Consider the following 21,759-nt stretch of genomic DNA (forward strand, 5'->3'; position numbering starts at 1 on the left):
CTCTATTGGGAAGAACAAACTTGGTTATATTTTGGCCCTACTGTGTATCCTGTTTAGTCTTTCCTCAATCCTTTTTCTTTTATTTTTTTGAAGTGACTAAATCATTTCTTATGTGTTGATGCAATTGAATTTGAGGCCTAATTTCAGCTCTTTATAAACTACTCTTTGTTTATATTGAACAAAATATAATGTTTTTAATGACATAGTAAGTATGTTGTGAGTAAAATATAATCCTTTACAATTTAAATATATAGATTTCGTATGATTTTTTGCAAATTATAAAACAAAAAATAAATTTGTGAAAGATTATGAACAAGTTCCAAAACAATGATGTATTTCCGTTATTTTTTATTAATTGGTCAAGAAAAAAAAAAGAGATAAAATATTCCTAAGTTTAGGTATATATACACTTCGCAGTAACTAATCAGTCAATGAGATTCACGATGAAGATATTGCTATACCTTTTGACGGTTATTCTGTTCATCGCCGGAACTGTACTTGCCGGCGATTATGTCCGACCGCCGCCCCGGAAAACTCTCCATTTTCCATGGGATCCGAAACCTTCTTCGCAACCTCAGCAGGTATAAATTATCAATGAAGTTAAATGATTCTGCCTTTTACCTGGTTAATTATGTTCTAGCCTGTTGCTGGTAGGAGTTGGTAGGTAATAGTGTGTAATTAGTGGGTGCAATCTGGCTGGGACACAAAAAAAATTAAAATTTAGTAGGGTTTTGGATATGAATTTGGTTATTTTTGAAGAAATAAGTATTTGAACTAAGTTGAAGAATAAGTATGGGAATTTGAAAGTTGAAGTTTTGTTTGGACATGTATTCTCCCATTACCTTGTTAATTATGTGGACTTAAAAGTTCATTTCTTCTGTTTATTACTCTGATTTTGCTTGAATTTTCATTTCGTTAAGCTGGACTTGGAACCAGCTTGCTGCAGTCTGCGGAGGTCATATAGGGGGAGTTTGGTTACATCTTGCTCGTTGTGAACAATACCAACATATCCAGTGTAATATCACAAGTGGGGTTTGGGAGGGTAGAGCATTAGAGTGTACAGAGACCTTAGCGTACCTTGTAGTATTAGAGAGATTGTTTTCTATAGACCCTCGGCTTAAAATAAAGCATTTCCAAGGAGTTTGAAAAAGGGAATACAAAAATGAAAGCTGTAACTGCAACGAAGTAATGTGTAATGGGAGCAGTACACAACATACATTTCACGCTAGAGCTTTATTAATGTCGAGGGAAAATACGAGATAATTTTACTAATACTAAGTGTATGAATGAACTAAGGGGTTGTTTGGTATGATGGATGAGGGGAGATAATCTTGGGATTAGTTTTTTGTACTCAACCAAGCAAAGTATAGGTATTTCGAATAGTACATGGCCAAATTTAGACCTTTTCCCTTGTTAGAGTAAGTTTGTGTAAAGAAGAATTCGTAAATGATGAAGTTCTGTTAGTAGACTTTGAGTCTGTTTGGAGGTTGTCAGCATAGCCTTAGTGCGGAGGAATACAATAATACCAGTTCTTTTTTAAAAAAGAACCGTTGGCTTTAAGTACCTTGTGATCAATGCATCTGGTGGGAGACCAAGATTTAAATCCCAAGTAGAGCCAAAAAAGCTAGGTGGTTTTGGTGGACAGAGTTACCGACACCTATGGGGAGTCGGGAGGTACCAACTGTGTGAACAAGCCGACCTGGTCGCTATCATTATCACAAAGGAAAATAAAGAAAGAAACTTGACTTTAAACATTACTTTGTATTTTGTTTGGTTAAAGGCTTCCACTTTGAGCATTCTGTTGAAGCCTTAATGACAATTATGCCTTGAGGATCAGTCTGAGAATTCTGTTAAAGCCTTAACGACAGTTATGCCTTGACGGTCAGTGTAAGTCTTCTTATATAAATTGAACCATCTTTGGGTTCCTTAATACTCAATGCTGATCCTGAGTCGATATTATCTTTCTTCATAGAAAGGTTCATTACCAATTACTAGTATGGACTATATGTGTTTCTCTGTACGACAAGTATAATTAAATTAGCTTGGTATGCCCTAGGTCCATTTGATAACACCAATAAAGTTTGTAAGCTGCCTAAAACTATATAGTTTTTGTGGCATTTATGTTTGTTCAGATATGTTATTCATGTTATTTGAAGTTGTCGAAGTACCTGTTGATTTTAATCTGTAAAGTGATATACTTTGTATATGGGTTCATGATTTGAGCATGTGGACCTCATCAAGGGTGTTGATTTTCCCATTGCAGGTTCACATCTCATTAGCTGGGGACAAACACATGCGGATAACATGGATCACCAATGATGGATCTTCTCCTTCTATTGTTGAATATGGAACATCCCCCGGAAAATATAGTGCTATATCTCAAGGAGAAAGTACCAAGTATAGTTATCTATTATATAGTTCGGGGAAGATACATCACACTGTCATTGGACCATTGCAAGAAAATACCACTTACTTCTATAGATGTGGAGGAGGAGGCCTTGAATTCCAGCTGAAAACTCCTCCCTCTAAGTTTCCAGTTACTTTTGCTGTAGCCGGTGATTTGGGCCAGACTGGATGGACTAAGTCAACTCTGGACCACATAGACCAGTGCAAATACGATGTTCATTTACTCCCTGGTGACCTTTCTTATGCCGATTGTTTCCAATATAGGTGGGACTCATTTGGTCAACTCGTTCAGCCGCTTGCTAGTTCTAGGCCATGGATGGTGACACAAGGGAATCATGAAAAAGAAAGAATACTATTTCTGGAGGATGGATTTGTCTCTTATAACTCAAGGTGGAAGATGCCATTTGCGGAGAGTGGATCCACTTCAAATCTATACTATTCATTTGATGTTGCTGGGGTTCATATCATTATGCTCGGTTCGTATGCTCCTTATGATGAGCACTCTGATCAATATAGCTGGCTGAAGGTCAGAGATCTCATTTATTCCGAAAATGGGAAAATCTCTTATGGCTTTGAAGAATTTATAATCACATAGAATTCAGCATGAAAAGGATTTAAGTTGCTTTTGTTTTACAGTTTCAGACAAGACATTTTAGGAAATTTCCAATCCTTAGGGAGTGCCAATAACAGAAGATAATTTTGTTGCTTTAGACTTTTAGATCTGAAGATATTTCTGTCCATTGTCATTATAAGAAACTTTGGAGATTACACGTAAAAATAGCCTAGTATGCGTGGTGAAGAGTGAATGATCTGAGGCATGTAGCTTCCAAAGCAGTTAGACTAAGGGCCCTTTTGAATGTGTTACTGTTTGGAGAATCAAATTGTTTTTCCTTTGACTATAATTTTCTCGTTTTTTTAAAAGTATTTTCAAACAGTAGCTTTTGCCTAATTTTTTTTTTGAAACAGTAGCTACGTTGACTTGTGATACTTTTCGTGTAGTTATCAAATATATGTAAATTTTTTGGAGAATCCTGATTTTTAGTCAAAGTTTAGTGTTACGACTCTCGTACTCTGAACCCTTTCACATAAATTGCGCAGAGGGAGTATTATATAAGGAGAAACCTAAGAATCTCTTCACATTTCATACTTGCTAATTAGTTCAATTATGGACCTTGATCTGCAGGCTGATCTTCTAAAAGTGGATCGTAAAAAAACACCTTGGTTAGTTGTGCTATTCCACGTGCCATGGTATAATAGTAACAGAGCCCATCAAGGTGAAGGTGATGACATGATGGCGTCTATGGAGCCTTTGCTATATGCTGCTGGCGCAGATTTAGTGTTCACTGGGCATGTTCATGCTTATGAACGCACGGTATGCCTGCATTGCTTATACTGTTTTTTTGTTTTAAAAAATCTTTTACCTTATTGAATGTTTTCTTTGACACCAGAAACGAGTTTACAATGGTAAATCTGATCCTTGCGGTGCTGTCCACATTACAATTGGCGATGGAGGAAATAGAGAAGGTTTAGCTCACAGGTGACTATTCTTCTAGTAATTTCTCTCATCATGTTGAGCACTGTATCACCAAATAGTTGAATTCTTTAGTGGTATGTATATTTTATGTGGAATTCTAATAGCTTTTACATTGTGTTTGAGTGACTTTGACAACAAAGGAGAAAGTAAAAACGTAAAAAGGCAAGCACTGGTGTCTTTTGGTATATTAAGGAAAACATCTTCTGGAAAAAGTTTTTCAGCTTGGCTAAATTTAGACAAACGAGTTCCTTGAAAATCAGGAAAATGACTTCCCTAGTCGAAATATAGAAATCAAGTTTCGTAAGTGGCACTACAAGCCCATTGTCTCCTCACGTCAATGCCCCTAACCTGAACAACCATGACTTCCCACTCCCTACCCCATCCCCCACCCCAAGTGTTCCCAGATTACATATAAATGTTCTTGAGATTTTTTTACACTTACGAACACCTTAAAATAAGAAAGAAAAATCACTTATTCTTCATGTGTGTTCTCCTAAATCACACACTTTTGTTCCAGGCTTTGTGAAGCTGAAAACTCAAGTTAAACTGTTCTGGAAACTTAATCAACTACTACGCCATAGGAAAGATAGGTTTCCTACCTCCCCCTTCACTTTGAGTTACAGAAGTTTTAACGTGCCACTAGTCCTAGCTGAGATAAGGATAAATTTGTGTATACACTGTCCTCCCTAAACCCTGCTTATGAAATTACACTTGTTATGTTGTTGTTGTTGTTACTAGTTCTACTATAAGATTTTCTTTCATGTTTTTTGTGTTATAACTGTAGTTATAAACATAAAGCAGAGTTATTTAAAATATGGAACAGTCTTTACATGTCTTGGCACCTTCAACAGGTACAAACAGCCCCCACCAGAATGGTCAATCTTCCGCGAAGCAAGCTTTGGTCATGGCGAACTTAAGATGGTTAACACAACACATGCCTTTTGGAGTTGGCATAGGAACGATGACGATGAATCAGTGAGGTCCGATCAGGTTTGGATAACCTCATTGATTGGTTCAGGGTGCAATACTAGAGGTAGCCATGAAATGAGAAGGATCCTTATGACCTCTTAGTCCCTCCCCTCAACTTAATTTTATTGGTATGTACAAAGGCGGAGCTAGGGGGCACAAGGGGTTCATCCGAACTCCCTTGGCTGGAAAATTACACAATATTTACAATGTTGAAATCATAAAATATGTATAGCAGACATTGAATACCTTAGGCTCTTTCTGTTTTACTTCTTTATGTTAAATTCTAATTTCGCCACTAGACGTCTATATACGGTTGTTTGTATTATTGTCGTCATTTAAGGGGAAGTTACATTGTACAAAAAGAAAATTTCTAAGAAGCTTCTTACGGTGTAAATTATTAAAATTTTATCTCCTTATTTATGATTTCTTGATATGTATAAAATAGATGATATAATAGTCCAAATAGTACAATTCATAATGAGTATGAAATCGCGAAAAATGATACCTCCGACCAACTCAAGAGTAATATTTAATAGCGTTACCTAACATAACTCAACTGTTTTACTATAAATAACAAAAACTACACACAACAGACAAAATTGTTCCAAATTGTCGTGTGGACTTTCCATAAAGCCACAAGCACATTGGGTCAAACATCTACCGGCTCAATTTCTTGACAATATTACCCTCACATACATCTTCTTTTCAGCTGCAAATTAACCAAATATGAGTGTCATTTAATAAGACTCAGAGGGTAATTTTGACTAGTAAAACAAACATCATTGAGGTTAGGTAATTGGTAACATGAGATTTTGGCCTTTTGACCAAATTGGTTCTTATCAGATGTACTAAATGCCAATTCCCACTTCAAAAAATTAAAAAATTTGAAGTTTTACCCACTAAGATCCTTTAAAAAATTGAATCTTTTCATTCTTGATCTCTCATCTTTTTGCTAAATTCATCAAGATTCAATCTTTTCTTAAAACCCCATTTGACAAAAATGCATGATTTTTGCTTTACAATCCCTTATGGTTTGATTCTTGTGTGTGGTGGAATTATAGGGTATTTCAAGAAAGGAAGTATAGCTTCATTGGGTGGAGGTTTGGGTACTGGTTTTTTGCTTATTTTTGCTGGTTACTTGAGTCTCCAAGCATTTCACAAGCGCAAAAACTCTTACTTTGGTTTGATTCTTGAAACAGGTATATAGTTTTTTCATTTCCTTATATGTTATTGCAGGTATAGAAGAAATTCAAAAAATTTAAAGTTGTAATATTGTACCCTTTACTCTTTTGTAAGTGACAAAAATGCTGTATTAATCATATGGAGTGAATATTACTAGAATTGAAGGCAGTGGCTTTATGAGCTAGGGGTGCAAGGGGTTCATAAGTTTAATGCTTTTTCTTTAAGTGTGTGTATATATATATGAATCCTCTTAGATCTTAGCTTTTCTGTGTACTTCTGTATATTTGGAATCCTGTTTGTCAAACTCATGATTATGCCACTACCTATGTTGCTCGGACTATCCAAAAATATTGTTGTACCATGTTGGATCCTCGAAATAATGTTCTACTTTTGTGGATCCAATATGTACACAATGACATTTTTGAAGAGTCCAAGCAACAAAATTTTGGACACTGCTGCAGCCTAAATTTAGATATGATAATGGTTTTGTTTCCATGATATTGCCGGATTCTATGTACTGTGAAAAAGTCTGATTTTTTGTTGCTTTGCTTTAGATATCTCAAGGGGAGAAAGCTTTTCTCCTAGATTGTTTATGTGTCTGTTTTACAAAGTTTGTGTGTAGCTGTTGTATGGTTTGCAGTAGATGATAAGACATTGCTATTCGATCTTTCTGCGAACTGAGAAATTCTTGGTTCTTAGCCTCAAGGAAAGTAAACAATGATTCTAAACAATGAGAAACTGATAGGTTCCTTTGAATAGTTGTTGAATTGTGCAATGATTCTGAAAAAAAAAACGAGTTATGAACTAGCTAAGACCAAATAGAAAGGGAATGATTGAGTATCTTTTTGCCCTTCCTTCTATGTACCTTTATCTCATATATTTTCTTGGTCTGCCTGCCAACTTTTAGCTAATACATGATGCTGATCGTGCTACAGCCGTTGTAAAAGCCAAACAGTCACATAATACATTTTGTGTTTTACACCTGTTCATGTCACGTGCCAGAGAGGTAACGCGCAAAAGACGACAACCATAGGGAGATAAAAGGCAAATGGTCCTCTTATCAGTTTATCATTAACTCTTAAGACAACTATAACGGGTGCGTAAAGAAGGTTTTTAAATAAAAAAACAATGCATCAATTGCATTACTAACTCCTTCAATCATATGATTCATTAGCTTCCAGTGTAATTTCACATCTTTACTACTGCATAGGCTTTTGCTATCTGTAAATCTCTTTACGTCCCTAGTTTTCTGTTCTGTTTAGTTCAGCATATCACCTAAAGCTTAAAAGATACAATAGGAATCACTTGAGATGACTTGTATGAATTTGAAGCATTGCTCAAAGCCACCAAGATCTTTTGCTTCTGTTATCGTATTATTTGTCATAGTTACTCTTCTCTTCTTCATTGTTTTCAACATGATTTCTCCACTACTTTATTTGCTTAACATACTTGTTTTTTTGAGCCGAGTGTCTATCAGAAACAACCTCTCTCTACCTTCACAAGGTGGGGTAAGGTTGTGTACATACTACCCTCCCCCAGACCTACTTGTGTGATTACACAAGGTATGTTGTTGTTGACTTGTTTTCGCCTAAAGACACCAAGAGTCGCAACATCCTTTGGTATGGATCCCTCTAACAGTCTGGATGCCAAGCAGTCCACAGTGTCAAGTTCAATCTTAATATTTTATAGTTCAGTTCTGTAGAAACGGAAGATATGGGGGAAATGTCTTTGAGTTTTTGTTTTTTTTTATGTAATCATGATCATATTCTGATTCGAAGGGGTAAAAAATTGAAAGCTTCATTCATTTTCTTGCGATCACATTGAATTTCCTATGGCTTTTTGGCTGGACAATATATCTCGAGTTAACTTTTTTTTCGCTTGAAACAGTTTGTGCTGCTGTGTTAACATGGGTCATGGGACAGCGGTACATGCAAACTTCAAAGATAATGCCAGCTGGTGTTGTTGCTGGTATCAGGTAACTCCAAATAGAAAGCATGCCGTACAAGTTGTGTTATTAACTTGCTTGGTGATAGTATTTCATTTATCTGTTCCGTTCATTCATAAATACATCAGATTTGTCTGGCGCGATTCACTTGATACTTGTTACACATAATATGTCAAGTTGCTTCTTCGTGGTCTGTATATATGTGGAGTACCTAGTCGCAAACTGAACATTAGGTTGCTACGTGCAGTGAAGTTGAATATCCAAGAGCATCTTACATTACCTTTCTTTTTGTGTTTCTTTCTTCACATTATGAGGATCGCTATACTAACCAATTAGTGAATTAATGTTTTGTTCTTTGATCTCTTGATAGCTTTTCCAATGCAAGTTCACAAGTTGTGTCTAGAATAAAAAATGTTCCTCTGATCTCGTCTAGTTCGGACAGTCAGAGATAAACTTTTTCCATCTCTAACTACTCATGATTAACATGAGTGAACACTGAACGTCGTCACAAGATCAGTGGTTTACCTTCTCAATTGTGCTCCCCCGTGGTGGTATGTGGATTCTAGAGGACCTGAGCTCCCTGTCCCAGCCAATCTCCTTTTGAATCAAAGCCCAGACATGACATGACCTTGACCTCGGGTTGTAATGAGTCTGTTTTTCATTTTTTAGGTTAGTACAGGGGACCATAGGTTCACATTCTAGGGAGGAATAGTGCCATTAAATGATCAAATATGAAATATACCAAATCCGGGAAGGCGTGGTGCCGATTTGTGTGATATCGTGACGAAACCCCAAGAGTGGTCATAATATAATTGGTTGCGGATTACACCTAATAGTTTGAACTACTGGTAGTTGCTCGAATGGTAAGCACCCGTCACTTCCAACTCTATGAGCTCGAGTAACCAACGGAGCAAAGAGGTGGAAACTCCAACAGAGAAAACTAAACTAAGCACCTGTTTGGATTGACTTTTGACTCATTTTTTGTTATTTTGACTTTAAAATAAATACTTATAAACACTTTTTAACTTTACCCAAACACTTCAAAACTGGTTAAAAGCTATTTTGGTTTAAAAACACCTAAAATGAGTCGATTCAAACAGGCACTGAGATATTTCTTCCTATTTGCCTTAATTTTGGTGGACGGAGCTACCTGGTTGGATCTAGTAGTAGGTATCAGTGGAAAGGTCGAGGTGCGCAAGCTAATCCAGACATCATTATTATCAAAATACATGTATATGTTAAAAAGTTAGTGTATTACAGAAATTGGAAGCTGCACCAAATTGTCATGTGCTTAGTTTCCTTACCTGTATTTGTTTGTTCATATCTTGGCGAAAAATATTGTCTGGAAAATCGAAAATGCTGACCTTGATATCTTCTTTTTTTGCAGTGTTGTAATGACTGGATTTTACCTTTATAAGATTGCCAGGGGTGGAAACCATATCCCATCTAAAGCTGAGTAAAAACATTTCACTATAACTGCGGTCCCAGGTCCAGACTGTTTGTACTGAGAAGAGCTGTACTCTTATCGCGAATTACTGTATATGTTCACACTTAACTTTCTATTTTGTTTTCAAACTTAACCAACATTGTCTCAATGCATAGAATATGAGTTTGTGTTACTGTTCATTTCATTTCATCTTTGATTCAGTAATTGAATTTGCAGCAATGGTGTAATTTGTGTATGTTGAATGAATTGCAGTGCTATTAGTGGATATTCAAAAAACACTTGGAAAGAAATTGATGAAATAGTTAGATACACGATAAGACCATAACGTCTCAGGTTCATACTTGAGTGATTTCTTTTCATCTGCCTAAGCTTTTGTAGAAAGGGTTAAACAAATTCTCGTATATTTATCTTAAACAAACTAGTGGATGGTTGGACAAGTTCTGGTACATTTAATTTTAAGATTTTAGTTAAGGATCTATCAAAAAATAGTCTTTATACCCCCCACATAGGTAGGAATAAAGTCTACGCACATCCTAAAATTCTCCCTGGATCTCACTTATGAAGTTGTTATAGTTGGTGGTACATATATATACAGTTCCAACTTATAATTCATCACTTCAGATTACTTGGTTATAAAATGAATACAGTGACTCGTGGCAGGTCACAACCAACAACAACATATCAAGTGTAATCCCACGATTGAGTTATGGGGAAGGTAGAATTATGCCGACCGTACCCTTACCTTTGGGGTAGAAAAGACGGTTTTCAATATACCCTTAGCAATACTATCAACCTTTCACAACTTTATAATACCAATTTGGCTTGTAAGAGTATGACATAACAACGAATGATTCAACACTATGATTACACAATACGGTAACACACTTAACATATGCATTAACTGCAAATCAAAAGCTTTTTGGACCACAGAAACGGATAAAAAAGTAGCATCAATCCTCCAAGTTCGTTGTGCAAAGCGAGATATATCATATCTGAACAAGGAAAACGCTAAAGAGTGTCTGCACCTACATAGGAGGAGACAGAGGACACACAAGGGAACCAGTATCGACGTTTGCCATCTCTATGCCCATCATCGATCATGGCAAGCCCTTCCTGTTAGATGCACAAGACCCATATTTGTTAGATCCAACAACAAAAAATCTAGAAGGATATATTTAGAGCCTTGATGGAAAAGAAGAGAGGAAAGAACAAGGTATGACATTGAGAACTTACCTCCAACAGTGTTTCAAGCGCATCAGTTGCACGACCTGAAGACCAGTTTAGGCGTCTTTGTACCTCATCAACAGTGACAAAACCTTGAGCCTGCAGCAAAGGCACCAGAAAACAATCACATATGGTTTCCTCTTCTTTTTTTCTTTTTTTTTTATAATGAAGAAATCCCCACGGGCCACAGCTAATGGTGCACGGTGCAAAACTGTGTGGATAATAAACTCGCCCCTCTTCCCTTCCTCTTTAAATACATATAATAACAAAGCAAGCTCAGCTGCACCTAATAGGCGATGTTTCAGAGTAAGCACTGACAATATGGGGAAAACTCTCTAAGCTTGTAAACCTTTTGGGGTAATATTCATGGATCCAGAAGAAAATTTGTGAAATACTACAAGGGGGGAAATGACTGCATCAAGTGAAAGTGACATTTTTGGCAGAATGGCAATTGCCCAACTACAAAATTATCAGAGAGAAGTTTCTGCAGGAACACAAAGAACAAAGATTGTACCTGCGCGAGCTCTAAAATTTCATTGTGATCCTTATTCAGTTCGGTAGGGACAGATCTAACAAGCTTTCTCTTTCCCACTGTAATCACCTCAAAACCGCTACCTAGTACCTGAAAGATTAGATGATAGCTTATAGTTCGGGAAACAGTAGCAAAACATACCAGTCCAAAAAGAAATGAAGGTTACTACATGTTCAAGAAAAATGAGTCAAATGACAAACTTCAAAATCATGCTTTTAAACAACTTTGTTTTTCTCCTATCTTCCATCTAAATGAGGGGGGATTGAATGAACAACAATGACCTGCAACATATGTTCACCATTAGGAACCTATAAAACTTAAGAAAACAGACAATACTTGTTTTTCTTTAAAAAAAATAAAACAATTTATCCTGCAGTTTACCCTTTTTTTGGTGATAGGTTAGTTTTGTAGTACAGTGTCTCTCTTCTACTTTATCTTGCTAAATGAAGCAACTAGCAAAATCAAATGTCCTGGTATCCAAGGGTTGAAACATGAAGAATCTTCTTAATTAGATGCGCAAAGCACTAGAATGTGAAATATGCTCTTCAGAGTATATGAAAAAGAGGATCTGGTATATTTAGCATCGGTTGCACAATGAATCATTCAGTTACTGCCAATTGAAACATTAAAGCTTGAGTCAATACCTTCAGCTTGCTTATAGCACGCAAGCAATCATCTTCAGATATTGTCTCGCGCACAGCTTTCCGTCTCTGACCAAGCAGTTTACAAAGATCATCCAAGCTTATCAAACCTCCATTGTGGGGTCTAGTAGCTAGGCAAACCTCAATAATCTGTACCCCTGCCTAGACAGGTGGCTTCATTTAAGTCTAGTTTGTTGGAGATTTATCAACAAAACCATAAAACATAAAAACTATGGATGTTTAAAAGAAAAAAGACAAGAATTAAGCACAATATACATAAAATATCAGGCACAAGCCACTACATAGAATACTGCTCAAAGTATGATGTCGCATGTCAAACAGCAGTGTGAAATAATATGCAATGTTCCTCTCATGCACCATTAAAAAGAAGTTTCTAAGCATGCCTTGCATTAACCAAAACTACGGAGGAGATTGATACCAACCAAGTTCATAATAGAAGTCACCAATCCCCAAGAGTTCCGCCCAGAAACCCTTGTTTGATGCTAGAGGATCTACTCCGACTTTAGCACACATCTCGTGGAACTGTGCCCTGAATGCAGGGTTCTTGCGAATGTCATTCTACAAAATAAAACAAGGAGTAATCAAAACTTTCTACTTTCATTTCAAATGTTCTGTTAAATAAGTTAAGGCATATATATAAATTTCAATCAGAAAAAGTCCCAAAGAAGCAGAACACACAACGAAACCTCTTTTACAAGACTCCAGTTAGAACAGAAAAAGGAAAATGTCCATCAAACTCAACCAGCCTGGTTGCTGGCCAAACATTATAAACAGCACATACACTATCTCAATACTATTATCTTCTGGGAAAATACAAATGGTAAGAGTTCAATTGTGATCCCTTTGCTAATATAACCACACATAAATCCCGAGTTGACCATAAAATAAGCTGAAAATGCATCTTTTCATGTCTTTTTCGGAATTAGCAACAGGTAGCCAAGTACAGATAATTAGAGTTAGACAAATACATGTTTCCTCACAACATATATAAGACTGTGACTATTCGGGAATTATCTAGTTCTTTATTTAGCTATATTTTCTTCCCAAATATTTACAAATTACAAGTACTTGTAATTACTAAAAAATTTATGCTTCACAGTACTCTTCTTTCTGTAGTTTATCAATACATTGTTTTTTTTATTTTAGGAAATTAAGGCATGGATATCTCAATTTTGCAAAATCAGAGGCTTTAATCATCATACTCCTACCAGATCATTCAACTAAAGACGAACGTAGCACGGGCAGAGCTACAGTTACGGTAATAGGTTCACCCAGCAAGCAACTTTAGTTCAAACTTTGTATTTGTCATAAATTCATTGAATATGTGCATATTATTAGCTTGGCTACTGTTAACTTGAAAAAAAAATAGTTTTTGTAGTTTGTTCAAGAATAACTTTTGTAATTTGAAGTTAAATTTAAACAGGCATTTTACTCGGAAAAAAAGATTGAAGCTTTGCAAGTGGAAGTAACAAAAACCCAAAAAATGTTGGAACTTGAAAAGTTTTTGAAGATAAATTTTCAAAAACTTACCAAGTTCCATAGACAAACTATATTTTCAACTTTTTTTTTTCTATTGAAAATCTAATTCCAAAATCTACAGCCAAACCGAAGCTAATCCAGTATATCCAGAACTCATTATCTTCAACGCAGCGTAATAAAAAATAATAAAATACCTTAAATTAATAACCAAAAAAAAAAAAAACTCAATCGCTTAAATAAAAAAACGAAATAATGAAAAAACCTTGTGTTTTCGAGCGAAATCTTCAAGCTGAGATCGAAAAGTAGCGAGCTGCTCTTTCATAAGATCTGTTCTCAATTTCGCAACATTTTCCCCTAACAATCGATATTGATCCTTCAATAAACATCGCAAAAACAAAATTCAGATTATCAAACAACGAAAATTACCGAATTTTTTGAAAAAAACTCAAAATAAGTAAACTTAGATCACAAACCCTAGCCACCGCCGCGTTCTGCAGACCTCCGATTCCCGGTCTCCGCCTCATCCTTCAGCTGATTATGTGAAGTATTTCGTCTTACTCTCTCCTCTTACCAGTTTAGCTTTTTCTTCGTTTGGGAAGAAAATTATTTTCAAACAAAAATTATTTAAAATTAATTATCACAACTTACTTTAAATTAAATTAAAATTAATTAGAAGTGAGTAATGTGACCATAAAAACTTTAACTTCTAAATACAATTTGGAAATGTAAAAAAATATAATAAAATGCAATTCTATTTCTAATTACAACATCAAAAATGTCAAATAAAATGAAAAATACTTAATTTATATGGTCAAACATTTTTTTAAATAAGAAACTTATATCGATCTGTCATAACTTGCATGTTATAATTTAGAAAAAAAAATGTTTATAATTTTGAATCAAGATAATCATACTGAATTCATCATAACTTTCATGTTATAAATTTTAAATGTATATATTTTTTTCTTTTTATTGTTTGTAAATTGACTTGAGTCGAGGGTCCTCGTGGAAGTAGATGCAAGGCTTATGTACTTTCTATCTTCCTCCGACCTCATTTGTGAATTTTGTTGGATATGTTATTATTGTTTGTAACTTGAAATCATGATCATTAGATTAAATTTTAAGTAGTTCGATAAACATTAAAGTTACACGAAATTATACAAGTTTGTGTTGACTTGCCTTTTCTTTATTTATTGTTATAGCTTTTGAATCGTGAGAATTAAGTGTGATTTATGAATAGTTCAGTATAATAACTATATTAACTACAGTATAAAATCAAAATTCATTATCAGGTCTTGCGCACTGTATCTATGAATTTTGAGTATGTATTTTATAACTATACATACTTATATATGTATTTGTATTCAAATTGCAAAGCTATTACTACCTAAACATAGTTAACCAGAAATTTAAACTTTTATTTTAAAAACACACATACATATACCATTAATTACATACAATATATTTGCTTAATTTTCAATAAGTAATAATATATACACAATACATATATTGTGATACATTTTGAAATATAGCAAAATCTATAGTAGAATTGGTGAAGCCCAATTAATAAAGTGGGCCTTAAACAAAATTCTGGGCTTACTACCACCATTATCTGTATAAATAAAACCCTCTACTCCACAGTTTCCGCCGCCGCCGCCGCCACTCTTCTACTCATTTCGCAAAATCTCCACTCTAATGGTGATTTTCAGTTCAGACATTTATATTCATAATTAGATCTTCCATGTTCTATAAAAATATTATCCGCATCGAGTGTTTGTACCAATGTCATACATTTTTCACTTTGATGTGTTGATTCTTCAAGTTAATTGCTTGATTTTGTGTACTTTTGGAATGCGAAAAGTTGTTTTTCGAGTAGTTAATGATCAAAAATGCTGAAGTTTTTTTTTTTCGAATTCCACATTTCAACTATCAGTTGTTTTCTTTTGGTATTTTAAGAATCTATGTAGCTGATAATTGTAGTATGACATTTGCGAAAAATGATTGTTCAGATGTGTTTTTGATCATTTAGGGTTCATATTGTTATCGCTATGACGATTAAAAATATAAAAAGTAGTGGACTGAAAAATATATTGATGAGTAAATTAATTCTGAGCGATGCTTATTTCATGTTCTTATTCATCTTTTGTTATATTTTTTTTTTGTACATTTTTTATACTACATCCCTGTGATGAGTTCTTTTTCTAACTATTTGCTGCTATTTGAAAATTTCTGAATATTTTTGTTCCAATGATTGTAGCCAATTTAAAAAGTTTCTTTTTTTATTGTTGAGATTTGTTATTAATTGTGTTGTTTTCAGATTATTTGAATCTCTGTGATGAACTAGCTGAATAATTTAAAAGTAGTGGCCTGATGACCATTGATGAAAAGCTTTGTTCTGAGGGATTCCGCAGAATGTTGGTTGGGTGGAGGGTGCTTATTGGAGGAACTAGCTTTTTTGCTTTAATTTTACCACATATGTAGTGTTGATTTGCACGTAGAGTGGCACTCGATATCACGGTTGACCAGTTTTTTGTTTAAAGATGGTGCCTTTTTGTTGTTAGACATCGTAATATGGTAATGTACCTCATCTTCAAATTTATTGTTGTTAGATGTTAGAATGTGTCTTATGTTTTACTTGATAGACGGTCTGACTGAAATAACCTCTTTACGAGGTAGGGGTAACCGGGTAAGGCTTCATAGACATCACGCTCCTTAGATCTCACTTTTGGTTATGTTGGATATGTTGTTGTTGAATCCCTTTGATGAACTAGCTGAATAATTTAAAAGTAGTGGCCTGATGACCATTGATGAAAAGCTTTGTTCTGAGGGATTCTTTGTTTACATATTCAGTCTATTCTGCTTAACATTAGGGACTTGATGAGCTTTTGATGCTATGTTTAAACATCTTTTTTTGCTTTAAAATGGTGTCTTTGTCTTGTTAGGCGTTATTGATCTCGAGTCGTATTGTCTTCTTAGTCAGTAATATGCAACCTGCATCTCCATAAATTTTAGCTGAAGCCAATTGATATTTATTGCTGTGATATGTTATAATGTGTCTGGTTTCTCATAATTTTCTTTGATACTTGTTGAACTAGCTGAATAATTTAGAAGTATGGCCTCATGCCATTAATGAAAAGCTTTGTTCCAAGGGATTTCTTGTTTACTTATTTAGTGGTAATTTGTTTTTGACTTAATTTTGCCACACATGTACTGTCAATTTGCATATACAATGGCACGCGGTATTAAGTTTATACCATGGTTATGCCTAAAAATCTAAATATGTGTTGTCTTCTTTCTTGTTAGGCATCACTATTCTGGAGTGCTAGTCAATATATGGTTATTTACCTCGTCTTTGAATATTGTTATTACTGTGATATGTTATAACATGTCTTGATTTTTCACAAGTATTTAAATCCCTATGATGAAGTTAGCTGAATAATTTAAAAGTAGTGGCCTGATGACCATTGATGAAAAGCTTTACTCTGAGGGACTTGATATGGTAAAACTAGTTTTTGTTTTAGTTACATTTGTTGTGTCATTTCACATGTACAATTGTACGCGATAGTATTTTTAAGCAGTTTTTCTTGCTAGCCATCACCCTTCTGTACTACTATTGGTTTCTTAGTCAGTAATTTTGTAATATGCTTGTATTTATACATGGTATAGACAGGTGATGGTTTTTTTTTTTTTGTAGACATAGTAGATGTTGAACCTTATTCGGCTTCTTTGTGTTTACTTCTTCATATTTTGAACCCGTAAGTGAAAATCTTGGCCTTAACACTGTTTATACATACGATGCTTAATAAGATACTTTCAACTGTCTTTGTGTAGAGTAACTGATTAGTACATAGATATTGCCAAAAGGTTCTGATTCAAATCCTTAATTTGTTTGATATCTATCCCTGTGTGAGATTGTGTGGAGCCAAAAGAAAACATAGTGAACTTGTTTTTGCTTTAATCGACACCGTATCGATGTCGATTTTCTTGTACAATGGCCCTCAATATTTTATTTAATATATTTTCTGGTATATGTAGCTAAGATACTTGTGAAATGTTGCTTCAACCGTCAATTCTGAGTTGTATCATATTATAGTCTTATGAGTTGGATGTGAATGAATAGATTTTGTCAAAAGGTATTTGTTCAGATTCTTCCTTTGTTTGATATACTTGTCCCCTTGTTTGTGTTAAGTTCAAAAAAAGAGAACTTGTGAAGATTGTACTTGACAATGTTTGTTGCTTTATTTCTAGTTGTCATCCACATCAAGGGTTCAAGTAACAATGACAATTTACTCGGTATAATCTCACGAGTATTGTTTGGAGAGGATAGAATATATGCAAAAGTGGCGTTTCGATCAAAAGATAAAGGGTTCAAGTAATACAACCCAAAATATATGAAGGGAAAAATATGAGGATAAAAGATAGAGAACTATATATGTACAAAATTAGAAGATTGATTCTCTTGTTGTGCATCCAAAGTTCTGATTTCAGTTTGTGTATTACATATTATATACTATTTATGAACAATTTGAGTTTAAACATTTTATATTGTCCTTTATTTAATTTTTTAGGGCACATAAATAATAATTACTTATTGTAGAATTCAAATCATAAATTTAAAATGTCTTCTTTCTTCCTTTAAAATTTATAGTTAATTAAATATCACGTAAATTGAAACAATTCTATTAAGTAATAGGTTTTAAATTAATTAATGCCTAGTAATCACATTAATTTAGACGTGGTAACTTTACTATATTATCTTTGAATATAATAAAATACTGTCTTGGAAAGTGTAATATAGAAATGTCTATATTGACTATAAGAGTAAATTAGGATATCTCAAAATAGTATAATACACAACTACTGTTGGACAGAAGTCGGAGAGAGTAGTTTTTAAGTTTACTTATTTTATTATCGCATAATTCTTGATACTCATATCGATTTATTATACACCTCTACATTTAACATTGGGTAAACTTCATACAATAACTGTATTAGCTCTGAAGTTGCCTAGCGAACACGAGGTAAATATGTGAATAGAAATTATTGAATTCTATCGAACCGTAGCTAATAATATAGTTTGGCCCCTACTTGAGGTGGGGATATATATAAAGACGAACGTTCTTGCCTTATCCATCACATACAAAGCTCATGCAAATACCTGGTTCACAAAGCACCAAGTAATCTATCCCCACAAAATTTTCTAGTCCTCAAATACACACATCAATCTACTCACCTAACTAACCCCTCAACATATCTCTACCACCAAAATGAACTTCTTTTCTTCTACAAAGCGTATAGTTCACTCGCGTTGATCAATAAGGAAAGGAAAGGTTTATCTGTTGTATGATATACGACTTCTTGTAATGGCGGATTACATAACTAATAGAAGAAATTCCAATACACAACTATTGCAAGAACTTGAAGCACTAAGTGAAACACTCTATCAACCACCATCACACCCTCCAACTACCCGAAGAACCACCTCCCTTGTCTTGCCTCGAGATTCAATCCCTCCAATCGAATCCCTAACAAGTGGTGCTAAAAATGACAACGATACTGATAGTATCGTTGTCAATCCTAAGCCGAGATCCAGGAGGATGTCATTATCCCCCTGGCGATCTCGGCCTAAACTGGACATCCAAAGCGAGGACAATATACAACAACAAACCAATACCAGCACCAGCAACGCAAAGTTAGTTAAGAAATTGGATGGCAAAGGAGCTGATTTGAATTCCGAGAAGAAAGGCTTGTGGAACTGGAAACCAATTCGAGCTCTTGCTCACATTGGTAAGCAAAAGTTAAGTTGTTTATTCTCAGTTGAAGTCGTGACCGTTCAAGGACTACCAACGTCCATGAACGGTCTACGGCTATCTGTTTGTGTAAGAAAAAAAGAAACTAAAGATGGAGCAGTACAAACTATGCCATCTAGAGTTACACAAGGAGCTGCAGATTTTGAAGAAACACTTTTTATCAGATGTAATGTTTATTATACACCCGGGACAGGTACTAGCAATGGAGGGGCTCGATATAAATTCGAGCCCCGTCCATTTTCCATTTTTGTCTTTGCAGTTGATGCAGAGGAACTTGATTTTGGAAAAAACATAGTTGATTTGAGTGAAATGATTGAGGAGTCAGTGCAGAAGAGTTTTGAAGGAAGTCGAATTCGCCAATGGGATACGAGTTATACTCTCTCCGGGAAGGCGAAAGGAGGAGAGGTGGTTTTGAAGTTAGGATTTCAGATCATGGAGAAAGATGGTGGAGTTGGGATTTATAGCCAAGGTGAAGGGGGAACGAAGAACGCGAAGAGCTACTCATCTACATTTGCTAGAAAGCAATCGAAAACGTCTTTTAGTGTTCAGAGTCCAAGAATGACTAGTTTAAGTTCAGCTAACTGGACTCCATCACAAGGAGGAACAACAGCAAATATTCAAGGGATTGATGAGCTGAATCTAGACGATGAGCCTGTGAAGGAGGAGCCAGAGTCGAAAGTAGAGGATCTTGATCTCCCTGATTTCGATATTGTGGATAAAGGAATTGAAATTCAAGACAAAGGAGTTGAAATGGAAGATAAAGATGAATTAGCTACAAAAGAAGTAGGAGAGGAGGAGGAAGATGGAGACGAGCGATCAGAAGGAAATTCTGATAAAAGATCGGTATCATCTAGTCACGAGGTTGTTAAGGAAGTCGTCCACGATCAAATGCATTTGACAAGATTGTCAGCACTTGATTCCATTGCACAGCAAATCAAAGCACTTGAATCAATGTTTAGAGATGAAAATCAAGTTAAGATGGAGGAGGATGATTCCGAATCCCAAAGGCTGGATGCCGATGAGGAAACTGTGACAAGGGAATTCCTCCAACTACTGGAAGATCCAGGTGTTAGTCAGCAGAAGACGGATAATCAAGAAACCCCCGCGTTAAAGCTTCAAGGAGGAGGAGGAAATGAAGACAACGAAAAGAGAGAATCGGGCATTTTCATACCTGATCTTGCTAAGGGGTTAGGATGTGTTGTTCAAACAAGAAATGGCGGTTTTTTAGCAGCTATGAATCCTCTTAATACTGTTGTTTTGAGAAAAGACACTCCGAAACTTGCAATGCAGATATCAAAACCATTTGTCCTTCCATCAGTTCCGTCATCTATGATTGGATTCGAGTTGTTCCAGAGGATGGCAGCTGTGGGGCTAGAGGAATTTACGTCCAAGATCTTATCGATGATGCCAATGGAAGAGCTTGTGGGCAAAACAGCGGAGCAGATAGCATTTGAAGGCATTGCTTCAGCAATTATTCAAGGGAGGAACAAAGAAGGAGGCGCCAGCTCAAGTGCTGCTGAGACAGTTGCAGTAGTGAAATCAATGGCGACAGCGATGAACACAAGCAGGAACGAGAGGATCTCTACGGGGATATGGAACATCAGTGACAAGCCGTCTACAGTGGACGAGATTCTTGCATTCACACTGCAGAAAATGGAGGCAATGACAGTCGAAGCATTGAAAATTCAAGCAGACATACCGGAAGAAGAGGCTCCTTTCGATGTTTCAGCTATCAAAAAAGATGATGATGGTCACCCGTTGGACTCTGCTGTCCCACTCGAAGACTGGACAAAAGATGACAAAAGTGATAGTATAATGATCTCAGTTGTGGTTCAACTGAGGGATCCGTTGAGGCAATTCGAAGCAGTTGGAGGACCTATGATAGCACTGGTTCAAGCAGTTCCTATTGATGAGGAAACTAACAACTTTGATGATGAGGAAAAGAAGTTTAAAGTCGCGTGTCTGGCTATTGGCGGATTGAAAGTCAGGAGCGGAGGAAAGAAGAACGCGTGGGACACAGAAAAACAGAAATTGACAGCAATGCAGTGGCTAATAGCTTATGGACTTGGTAAAATGGCGAAAAAAGCAAAGAAAACTTCACCACTAAAAGGCCAAGACTTGCTATGGAGCATATCATCGCGTGTAATGGCAGATATGTGGCTGAAATCGATAAGAAATCCGGATATCAAGTTCATCATGTAGACAAACAGACAACAACAAGGGTGGTGTAAATCGTTTTTTCGTCATTTTTTTTTTTCACATTCCATAGAAATAAGCAAACAGAAAAAGGGGGAAATTGTATAATGTGCACAATATCATTGTTTGTATGTTTTTTTCATAGAATTTTGAAATGTTCTTCAAGATTGTAAATGAGACATTGTATCTTTTTACCAGTAATAGTGATGCTATGAGTTTGTAATTTGACGTTTGTTGAAAGATAGCCGGAAGAAGAGCTCGGACTCTTAAAAAATGTTGAAGATTGCATGTCGGATCCTCCATGATCAGTACAGTTTGGTGGATCCAACACGAGTAAAATATCATTTTTGGAGAGACTGAAGACAGTTCAATC

The 21,759-nt window shown here is 35.5% G+C and overlaps 4 protein-coding genes and 4 non-coding genes across 8 annotated transcripts; 7 read left to right on the forward strand and 1 right to left on the reverse strand.

Annotated features, from left to right (window-relative positions):
• Positions 1-192: 192 nt before the first annotated feature.
• LOC101262566 (purple acid phosphatase 18) lies at positions 193-5,312 on the forward strand. Its single transcript, XM_004248285.5, has 5 exons — positions 193-581; positions 2,264-2,932; positions 3,590-3,778; positions 3,855-3,943; positions 4,792-5,312. Exons 1-5 carry the CDS (start codon positions 432-434, stop codon positions 5,009-5,011), a joined length of 1,317 nt encoding a protein of 438 aa, XP_004248333.2. The 5' UTR covers positions 193-431; the 3' UTR covers positions 5,012-5,312.
• A 192-nt stretch (positions 5,313-5,504) lies between these two features.
• LOC101250634 (protein FATTY ACID EXPORT 5-like) lies at positions 5,505-9,929 on the forward strand. Its single transcript, XM_004248331.5, has 3 exons — positions 5,505-6,108; positions 7,979-8,066; positions 9,424-9,929. Exons 1-3 carry the CDS (start codon positions 5,910-5,912, stop codon positions 9,494-9,496), a joined length of 360 nt encoding a protein of 119 aa, XP_004248379.1. The 5' UTR covers positions 5,505-5,909; the 3' UTR covers positions 9,497-9,929.
• A 337-nt stretch (positions 9,930-10,266) lies between these two features.
• LOC101266271 (vacuolar protein sorting-associated protein 22 homolog 1) lies at positions 10,267-14,011 on the reverse strand. The gene is made up of 7 exons (XM_004248297.5): positions 13,854-14,011; positions 13,643-13,753; positions 12,324-12,459; positions 11,884-12,038; positions 11,222-11,329; positions 10,717-10,806; positions 10,267-10,596 (listed from the first exon to the last, which is right to left on the reverse strand). The coding sequence occupies exons 1-7, from the start codon at positions 13,902-13,904 to the stop codon at positions 10,492-10,494; spliced, it is 756 nt and encodes a 251-aa protein (XP_004248345.1). The 5' UTR covers positions 13,905-14,011; the 3' UTR covers positions 10,267-10,491.
• Positions 14,012-14,954: 943 nt separating this feature from the next.
• Positions 14,955-21,609, forward strand: LOC101255738 (protein PLASTID MOVEMENT IMPAIRED 1). The gene is made up of 2 exons (XM_010328870.4): positions 14,955-15,078; positions 17,075-21,609. The coding sequence occupies exon 2, from the start codon at positions 18,744-18,746 to the stop codon at positions 21,390-21,392; it is 2,649 nt and encodes an 882-aa protein (XP_010327172.1). The 5' UTR covers positions 14,955-15,078; positions 17,075-18,743; the 3' UTR covers positions 21,393-21,609.
• LOC112940228 (small nucleolar RNA R21) lies at positions 15,422-15,498 on the forward strand. The gene has a single exon (XR_003244193.1). It is a non-coding gene; the product is annotated as a small nucleolar RNA R21 (small nucleolar RNA).
• On the forward strand, positions 15,706-15,785 carry LOC112940225 (small nucleolar RNA R21). Its single transcript, XR_003244190.1, has one exon. It is a non-coding gene; the product is annotated as a small nucleolar RNA R21 (small nucleolar RNA).
• On the forward strand, positions 16,133-16,212 carry LOC112940224 (small nucleolar RNA R21). The gene has a single exon (XR_003244189.1). It is a non-coding gene; the product is annotated as a small nucleolar RNA R21 (small nucleolar RNA).
• LOC112940227 (small nucleolar RNA R21) lies at positions 16,792-16,872 on the forward strand. The gene has a single exon (XR_003244192.1). It is a non-coding gene; the product is annotated as a small nucleolar RNA R21 (small nucleolar RNA).
• Positions 21,610-21,759: the final 150 nt, after the last annotated feature.

The sequence above is a fragment of the Solanum lycopersicum genome, chromosome 10 (assembly GCF_036512215.1).
Source record: "Solanum lycopersicum chromosome 10, SLM_r2.1".
NCBI classification, from domain to species: domain Eukaryota; kingdom Viridiplantae; phylum Streptophyta; class Magnoliopsida; order Solanales; family Solanaceae; genus Solanum; species Solanum lycopersicum.